Source organism: Triticum aestivum, chromosome 4A (assembly GCF_018294505.1).
Source record: "Triticum aestivum cultivar Chinese Spring chromosome 4A, IWGSC CS RefSeq v2.1, whole genome shotgun sequence".
Taxonomy (NCBI): Eukaryota; Viridiplantae; Streptophyta; class Magnoliopsida; order Poales; family Poaceae; genus Triticum; species Triticum aestivum.
In genome coordinates this window covers 163,033,665-163,044,038 of record NC_057803.1, presented here as the reverse complement: position 1 = coordinate 163,044,038, position 10,374 = coordinate 163,033,665, and the positions used below count along the sequence as shown (strand labels likewise).

General features: G+C 46.4%; 1 protein-coding gene across 1 annotated transcript; it reads right to left on the bottom strand.

The window, feature by feature from the left end:
- Positions 1–751: 751 nt before the first annotated feature.
- LOC123085714 (translation initiation factor IF-2) lies at positions 752–2,929 on the bottom strand. Its single transcript, XM_044507407.1, has 2 exons — positions 2,028–2,929; positions 752–1,774 (listed from the first exon to the last, which is right to left on the bottom strand). Exons 1-2 carry the CDS (start codon positions 2,878–2,880, stop codon positions 1,377–1,379), a joined length of 1,251 nt encoding a protein of 416 aa, XP_044363342.1. The 5' UTR covers positions 2,881–2,929; the 3' UTR covers positions 752–1,376.
- Positions 2,930–10,374: the final 7,445 nt, after the last annotated feature.

Genomic DNA, 10,374 nt, shown 5'->3' with positions numbered 1-10,374 from the left:
GGTGGTTGCCGGCCGGCTACTGGCCACTGTGAAGCTCTCGTCGGGAGCTGCCGAGGGCGCCGTGCTGCGTCGCCGGCGGTCCTGTCCCCTCTACGGCCGGCAAAGACGTCGATGGCCAAACCTCTGATCGGCGGCCAAAACTACGGCCACAGCACGGGCGTGGTGGCGGCCATGTCGAGAAGTGGTTTGGTAGGGACGGCCGGAGGCTGCGCGGTGAGGAGGCGGTCGGAGAATAGTGGCGGTGCCGGCAGCGGGCGGGGCGAGAGAGAGAGGGGGTGGAAGCGTTTGGGAGCGGAGGGACTGCTAGTGTCCCCGACAGGCGAGCCAAGGAGGAACAAGGGCGTGCGTCCAAGCCGTCCGCGCGCGTCCGTTTCACCCCAAACCGAGCGCAAATTTGGGCCGGGGATGGATTGAAAACGAACGGAATTCGGACATTTGTCCGTTTGAGATCGTGCGCTGGGCTGCGCTATTCGTCCATTTTACCTCAAACGGACGGGAGCGGATAGGATAGGGTCACGCGGTGGAGTTGGCCTCACTGGATCCCAAGCATGCTCCACTGCTCGTGCTTCCTACCCATAATTTCGGCCAACGAGAATAATCCCAGAGAGAGAAAAAAAAGTGATTAGCCCCTTGGTTATTGATCCTGTGACGGTTCCTTCAATGATCCTTTTTAACGGTGGAGAGGTTCATTATTTTGAAATAGAAAATGTCACTTTTTTTTCCAACATCTATGAATCATCAATCCTCGACCTCGTTCGAACACCTCCCGCCTATTTCGAATGATATTTTTTTTCCCAAGGGACCTAGGCGGAATACAAAGCGAGCAAGAAAGCACTACTACTATATACTCCTATTTTGGAAAAGTTACAAGGTTAAGAAAATTAATTAGCCGGTATTAATCAGTATATCCAGAACAAGAATGACGTAAATGGTCACAACGGTCCACATAAACTCGTAAATCCAGAAAAAAAAATGTACTGCTACTAGTACTATACCACTAAATGATCCATGGAGCTGGACACGCATCCTTCTCCATCTCGTATGCAAGCTTGACCCAACGCCTTGTGTGTTGTGTCCTTGTGGGCGCGCGGCTGCGCGTGGAGCCGACCTCATGATCGCAAAGCGCAAAGCGGAGTCACTCTCACTGTGCTCACTTCATCACCCCCCACATTCTAAAGCGACGCGTCACTTTATTGCCCTCACCTACAAGGGCGCCACAGCGTATCCCATCTTTCAATACCACCACCACCACCATCATGGGGGCGTCAGTCACCGACATCCACCCCTTGGACTACATACCGTACGTGCCTGGCTTGCTCCACTCGTAGTACAGCACTATGTACGCATGAAAGCCAGAACAGAGCACGCCAAATCGCTCAGAAACAGAGCCTCTTCCGGCACATGGCACCGCCGCCGTGGTCGTGCCCGCGGCCAAACTGGCCGAACGGCCGCTCGGAGTGCGCGAGCAGCTCCGTCACGACGTCCAAGACCAGTTCCTGCAGGATGGCGCGCTCCAGCGCGGCGCCGACGAGGCCGGCCTCCCACCGCTCCTCGCCGGCGCCCTGCCCCCACACCTCGCCCACGCTCTCCACCATCGCGCGGCTCCGCTCTGGGCCCTGGAGGCCCCACCGTCGCCGATGCTGCCAGCCCTGCGCCTCGGCTGCTGACGGCGTCCACCGCGGCATTCCCTCGACGGCCGCCACCGTCGCCGGGTGGTGGTACATGGCCATGGCGTGCAGCTCGTTGCAGTATTGCTTGATCTTGCAGTAGTCCCCTGCATGAACGACACGAGAAACCACACGTGTTACCGTGAAGCCCGCACCATATTTTTCACGACAAACAAAAGATAGTGACAACTGACAAATTTGATGTGGCACGTAAACCACTAAACTTAAGCTTAATTAATCTGGAGAAACTAACACGGTGCAGATCATCAGAGTACGAGTATAAAATGCGTGCACGTATACGTGAGTTATATGGAGAACTGTGTATTTGAGCGACAGAGAATCAGAGATAGCAGCACGTACCGGAGAAAACAAGTGTTCGGGAGGGCTTCACGATCTTGGATCGTACTATGAGCGCGTCGTTGCCGCAACGGGAAATCTCGGGCTTGCTGTCTGCATCGAGATGTGTGCATGGAGACGACCGCTTCCTGCATGGAAATCTCGGTGAGATGATGGCGTCCAGCACCGAGTCCGGGCTGGGATACTGCGCCTCGGCCCGCGGCTTCTGCTGCAGCGGCGGCGAGCCGTCCATCCACTTGGCGCCCTTGCCTTCCCCTGCCGGAGCCGGCGAGACGTCGGACGCAGCGGCCGACCGCAGCTCGGCAGCCCGGACGGCCGCGATGATCCGCCGCAGTGTCTGGAGGTCGTCGTCGCATTTCTCCAGCGCGCCCAGCAGCTTGCGCCGCTTCTCGGCGGCCATCTCTGGTGGCGGGGGAGGAGGAGGGCGGGTCGGCAGCGGTCGTGGCCGCGGGGTCGTGGCGGGGGAAGCCGGCGCGGACTCCTCCAGTCCCATTAGGCGCGCGACGATAGCTGGCGGCGGCGGCCTGGGGCTGTCACAGCTGGCCCGGCGGTACTCCGGAGCGATCGTCGGGCTCCGAGGCGCTTCGCATGAACGCCGCCGCCGGACAGCTGTCGGCGTCTGCGGCTTCCCTGGGACCTGCGTCGGTGCCGACGACGCTGCCGGCTTCTTCATGGGCGGTGGAGACGGGGGCGGTAGGGAGGCCTCGGGCGTGGCGTTCTTGGCGGTGAGACGCTTCCGGTGGCGATGGTACGGGGAGAGAAGGCGGAGGAGGCCGGCCATGCACCCCATGCTCCGCCGGGGCGCGGTGGCGGCCGTGGAGGAGGCCCGGCGCTGGGCGGACTCCGTCGACTGCATCACGTCTTGACTCGTCAATGTGGAAGGGGTACACCCGCGTGCTACGTTAGCGTGGGTGGCATTATAATTGGCGAAGAGGACGCGCGCAATGACAGCGTCACCCCCGGTGCCCACAGGCTCGGCCCTAATAATAGCAAGGGTATTTTAGGAAACTTCTCAGCTTGCGCTTTGTTAGAAGAGACGGGACAAAAGCTGAGTACGTACACGAGCTAAACTGCACTCTGCTGCAGTGGTGGAAGCCTAGCTAGCTCGCTAGCTCAGCCACTTTGCTCGGGAGCAGGCGGCAGCATGCAGCTGCTGCGCTGCAGCAAGCAGTGAGTAATTAACCTGACATTAATTTGAACGTCAGGCAAGTACGGTGTGTCACAGAGTGGAGTAGAACTAGCCTAAGTGTGGGGATTAACGAATAATAGTCTGAATGATCATGCATGCATCTCGAGGCGGAGCAGGAAGTTGGCAATGATAATTTCCTGAGCAGGATTTTGGTCGGTGAATTTTGGGGCCGGCGAGTGGTGCTCTGCTCTGCTGGGCAGACGCATCACATGGTAAAAAGGGAGAGTATCGAGTTTTCCAGCATCATGATGAGACATGCAGCTCTGCAATTGTGTTTTTTCTTTCGTTGCTTTAGCTTCAAGTTTACACCTCCGGCCTGTAAATATACTAAAGTCTCAAGATACGACCCAGTGCCCGGCCGGCCTCTGTGGATCAACACCTAAAGCTTCCACAGGACGCGTGCGTGTACAGCAATTTCCTCTTCTTTCTGCTAGTTGCTGCTACAAAAAACAATGGCTTTGGAAGCGTAAGAAATACTATCAAGTTTACTATGTCCACTCTCCTGGGAAATGCATGCGCTGTAAACGACTTCAACCTTACGTTGTTTTACAAACAAATCGACAGCTGTACCTCAATTATGTGTTGTTCCATTTAGGGTTTAGTCTAGTGAGAGAGAGAGAAGGAAAAAGCATGCGGCGGCATGGTTAGCATTCAGTGAGAGTAGCACGGCATCTTATTAAAGAAGCGAGAGGAGAAATGCACAGCACATAGTGTGAGAGTGGGTAGAAAAGCAAAAGAGGCCATGCATGCAGAAGAGAAAAGAAAAGAAAAGGCTCCCGCTCCATCGATCCGTCCATCACTACGAGGTCGAGGTCGAACGGATCCTAAGCTCTTTTGTACCTTGGGAGACACCACCACGTGGCGCCACACTGGCACCCTGTGCGCACGCAGTAGCTCTATGCACAAGTGTAGTCTACACACACACCAGTCTACTACTACCGCTGTGCCAGCACTAGTAGTACGAGTGCTACTCACTCATTCCTCTGTGCCCGCCTCGTCTTTCTCTCACGTGGTGCCGCAGCGGCAGCGCTTCTGAAATCTGAATGCTCACTTGAAACTGATGAATGGAAAAGGTCCGTGGGGATCTTTCTTGATAAATTAATATCGAGCCGATCGAAGCTACGAGTAGTGCAGTAGGAGTAGTAGACAGCAAACAGCAACAGTAGCACCGCGCGCGGGCCGGTCGACGCGATGTGCTCGGCGGCGCTCGCGCGGCAGGTAGGAGTACGTACGCCTACGGCCACGGGATCCCGCGCGCCTACTCGCATCGTTTTGCGCCGCGGCCGGTGGCGCGGGGACGGGCATGAATACCTTCGGGGCTAGTGCCGACCATGAATCCTTCGAAAACTGCAGCGTCTTGTCTGGTGGCGAGCGTGCCGACCGGCCGCTCTGCCTCTGCCCGTGCCGTGCATGCATAGAGCCACCGCTGTCCGCTAGCGTTCCGTGGTAAGGCTGATCGTAACAGAGAGTATTATATATTAGTATCATGCATATGTGTGAGAATCCAGAATTAATTTCCAGACCCTTCTGTGTATATTTGTCAACGCCAGGATCATTGTTGACAACACAGTGAAATGATATCATTGCACAATACATAAAAATGTATTACAATTTTAAATATATCTTGCCACAAGGCATACCTAGATAAATGTCTCATGACACTTATTACATTCAGAAAAACAGCGGAAAGTACAATGTGTAGCGACTCCATCTCAGCCACAGGCAGTCGATATAGTCCACGTGACCTCACTCCTACGGATCGCCATAGTAATCGTAGTCATCACCTTCATCTCCATGCAACTCTGTTGCCAACAAAATTATTGCCATGAGTACATTACGTACTCAACATGCCTCCCTCGGGGAAGAACCTAATAGCTACATGTGGCTTCAAAGGAAGTCTGTATGGCTCATTTGCGTAAAGCTAATATTGTTTAATAAATAAAGTAGTTGGATGGAAGCAGTTTTAGATGAAAACATGTTTTATCTTCAGAACAACTTTCATCAAGTGAGGATCCTCGATCAACTCACGTCCTTCATAGGTTTCAAGAATAGGAGCAAAGATGGAATAAGCAAGACAGATCCTGTACGTCAAGAAAGATTCATGTGTTGTCCATGACCGTGGACACGGCTATTCGAATAGTTTTACACTCTGCAGAGGTCGTACACTTTACCCACACGACACAATCTCGTCTTGATGCCACCAGTGGCCGCTGGTATAGTACACCATTTGGTATACCGGCAGGGAGACTGTGATGAGGTCTTTGGACTAGATCCCCCAAAGATGTGACATGCCCACCGGGTCTGGCGCACGGAACTGAGAGTACGTCCTCAAACCGCCCCCCCCCCATCTGTGCCGAGGATACTCCTCGCAAGGCAGCTATCCCATCTGCGGTACGGCAACATCGACACCTAAGGCTGACTAGCTTACTTGACCAAGTCAGTGCCCATATAGCATGTGGCTGTACTGTTATTACAATCTTCAAATCCAAGACTTATTAGGCCTTATGCGGCACGGAGACTGCTTTCCCCCTTCAACTCGTGAAGGGCGGCCAATCGCTCCTTCAATTCTTGATTCAGTTGTCGCCCACGCCAGTATTCAGATGGTAAGTTTCACCCAGAGTAGAAGAGGATAGAGAAGGTCAACAAGGCCAACTGGCCTAGCTCAGCGTTAAGTTTCAACTGTCAATGACTCAGAGTTCATTCAACAAGCCACCTATAGGGTGATAAGCATGGCTAAGCACTTCTACTCTACCGGAATTATATACTTCTATTTAGGTGTCAAACGAATAGGCGACAAGCGGTTCAAGGTAATGTGTCAATCGACACGCTAGCTACAAGAATTAAAATGGCATGCATATAGTAACCATAAAACACAATGCAATTTTGTAAAACATAGGATAAGTATGATCAAAGAAGGAGGCATGCCTTCGTTGTTGAGTCCTTCTTCGGTAACCTGTTTCTGTCCATGTACAACATCGTCGTCACTCCCTACTCGTCGTAACGATAGCAAAAGACAAACAATAAATGGCAAAGCAATAGAAAATCCAAATAACATCCAAAACAAATTAAGAGTGGATGGATAGCAAGATACTGATCAAGATGGAGATTCCAAAAGGAGATAACGTGACTAGAAGGTAAGTAGAGGACTCGATGAATTGACAGGGTTTAGGTTGATGATGGATAATCAAGGCTTGCCAACAATACTAACGTTCTAATACGAACTATGGTACTAACCACTAGTAGTACCCACTACACATCTCACCTAACTATAAAACAAAAGCAATGGCATCAACACGCATGATAATGAAGTGTCCTTTGCATACTACACAATCATAACCATGGCATGATAAAGGTAAAACTTAACCATAATAAATATTTAGATAGAATCTAAATATTTACAATGGTTATTAGCAAGCAAATATAAACAACAACTATAATAACTCAAAAGCAAGTATTCTATATGACAACCAAACCAACATTATAAGCCATACTAGTTAAGCACTCAAACATCAATCATAACAACTATAGCAAGCATTTCTATAATAAAAGACAAACCAATACTATGGTAGAAACTAATTAAACAACTTAATATAATAACACACATCTCACACAAGGCATGTGAGTATAGGATCATACAGATGTCTTAAGTAATAACACAAGCATCACAAAGAAAAGTTATCAAGAGAAGATACTAAATCAGGACATGCTCTTAATAATAAAGAACAACTAATACTAATGACCACCAGCAACAATATTATCACCACATGCTTGCAATAATAAAGTACGATACACACACTGAGTGTGTGATCAAAGCACAACTCTACTGACATGACATATGACTCGTCCTAAGTATAAGAGTCATAGCAACAAGTATTAGAACACTCATAAGACTAAGATGTAATGAAGTTAAACATCTATAAGAAAGAACTAAACTAAGCAACCATAACACACGCAACACCATAAGACATGAAAGATTACTTGCATGAAAGATGTCTAGGCATATCATAATGCAATAGAAAGGTAAACAAAACATATCAAACGCTAGGCATACAACAATGCAATAACCAGATAAACTAATATGATGTGTAAACATGGATGGTCATCACACGAGATACCACACTACGATACCAATACAATACAATGCAACACCCAACTTAGTTTATATCGACTACATAAATAGAAAGCATGGAAATAGGACACAACTCTATGAGACTAGTTGACACGCATGAACATGGAAGCATGAAAGTAGCACACAACAATTGTTGTTTATAACATGCAAACACATGGACACATCATACTAAGCATGTAGGCAATTTAAACAACTAAATCATGCCATCAGCAATATCAAGAAATATACTATACTAGAATGAGTAACAAGATGGCAAGAATTCCTATGTTGTACAACCTACACTTGCAACTGCATAGTGGACAACTAGGCATGATCTAATACATGAATACATACACACACACACACACACCTCTATGCCATCTAGTTATACAATCAATATCATGGCACGATATTGAAGCAAGAATCCTACTTAATTAAAATATATGAGATCATAAACTACTAACATGTACTTCTACCAAGCAAATATTAACCATATGATTGGTCATACAATATAAAGTAGCAATGATATAACACATACAATCAAAACATGAGTAGGACTTTGAGCAAGTGCTAACATGGCATGGTAATAAACTAAGGTAAATGGACACACATGATAGTTACCAAGATGAAATAAACTAAATTCTATTTTGCAAGAATAAATTATATATAGCAATACAAAACTAAATGATTTCATGAGCAACTATCCATGCAATCTTGTATAACACACATGTATAAAATAAAAGGAACAACTAGCCAATAATATTCTATGCTATGAACTACAATGTACTCATATCCAAACAATAAGGCATGTCATTTGACATCTAGCATAAAGAATACTATGCAACAACACGTACTAAAAATATATAAACATCTTTCGTAGACATGGCATATTTGCAAACAAAACAAACGTGCGGCATGGACGAAAATGAATATATAATCAATATCTAACATATATTCATTCTAAACAAAAAATGAAATAATCAAGACATTAGGTATTGCATAATCACACAGAGGTTACAGTAATTCTACATAAACCTACGCATGGTAATAATTTGCAAAAACATGTACATATGCATATCATAACTATATACCACAAGAAAGAAAAATATCAACATGAAATAACACGTTGAACAATTTTTTTGAATAACTATAATCGGTGAAAGAAATAAATCTAACAAGTCCTATGGCGCACTAAAATTATAAGACGAATAACATACACTCGTAGGCATATCACGAACATAATAAAATAACATACTAACAAGAAAAGTTGACCGATCAAATACTCCACATGGTAGTAATACATAAGAACTAATACAAAGGTGTATCTCACTACTACATGATGCACAGAATTATCTACACAAAATCATATAGAACTATATTAAAAACTAGTGTTACACTTAACAAGAACGACTAGATAAAACCTAAACTAAAATCAATTGACCCAACAAGCAAGATTATTCTACCAACGGGCTTCTATGGCCATAGAGAATATTTCCTCTATTAGGAACAAAGTCATACGATGAATAAAAACTGAAGAAATATGTGGATGCCGTTGGATGGACTCCGATTCATGGACATGGCGTGGTTGACGCGGCCAATAAGAGAAATAGGTCGAACTAGGATGTCAAGGAGATATATTGAACATGGTTTAGTGCATGTGCAAAAGTAATTGGACAGAAACTCACCGAGCGCGACGAATCGATCCTACGAACTCGATAAACAGTGTAGACGAACATGCTGAATTCTTCGCATGTAGTTGACGGAACGCGTTCTTTCTTCTATGAATGGATTCGTGGTGTGGAGATGAACCATAGGGCGCAAGGGTGCTAACGGAGATAGTCTACGTCACCGGGAACGAGCACCGGTGTCCATGGAGCACCATTCTTTCGAGAGAGAGTTTCTGTAGAGAAAGAGAAGGGAGAGGTAGGAGTTTCTGCGGGGTGGAAAAGGAGGTGGAGGCACACCTATATGTACTAGCCGGTCCGGAAACGATGGGGAGTTGAAGGGAATTAGAGAGGAGGTTTCTTCATGGAAAAGTCAAGAAGAGGGAATTAAGGAGGAGGGCAGGAGGCAAAACGCTTGCCTGTTGGTCGTTTCTCTTCCTATATGTTTTCTCACATGTACTTACAAAGAAGAGAGAGAGGAGATGCTCGCTCACTCGGAGAGATGGGCTGGCCCATGAGCTGGAACAGGAGGAGAAAAATGGAGAGAGACAAAGGTCAGCTGCGGCCCATCATATAGAATTAAAACAAATGGGCTTTCCCATTCAGGTGAGACAAAACGAATGAATTTGAGAAAGAGAAAGAAAAACAGATTGGCTAGGCCATTCAGTTTTGATGGAAAAGTAACGTAGGTTGCATGCCCTGGAAAGAGAGAAAGATGTTGGATCAAGGGAATTTGGCCTAGAGTTTGAAAGAAGAAAAATGATTTTCCTCTTTAGGAAAATCTAGAGAAGGAAAAGAAACTCGAACAAATATCAAAAGCACCGAAGAAAATTCAAAGGTGCATATTAATATGCCCAAGACAAGAAAATAATATCCGAGTAAAAGAAAAGAACTAAACACAAATTTTAATTTAGGTTCACATTAGTTCAAATTAAATCCATTAAATTATAAAATTCCAATTTAAGCTTGGTTAACAAATAAAACAAATGAAATTTTCTCGCCCTGATTTTTGGAAAACTTTTTTTTAAAAAAACATTCCGAGAATCTGGATGTTACAATATGATACTAATGTGTGATATTACCTCCCTAATGCATAGTACAGAGTATCATATATTAGTATCATGTAGTATTTTATTTATTGTCATGCATGACACAAAGTAGCATAACATTTATTATGATACGATATGATACTACATTCTCTCTTTCTTCATTTAATACTATGTCACTTCATCAAAATTGCCTAGTTGGCATGCATGATACTAGCTATGATACTACCATTACGACCAGCCAACGGCCCGGCTAGCGGAGCAGACATGCATGTCGGGACGATCGAGCTCAGCAGCCAGTCTAAATGATGCCCGCGCTTCGTAATCACTGAAGCTGGTTCTA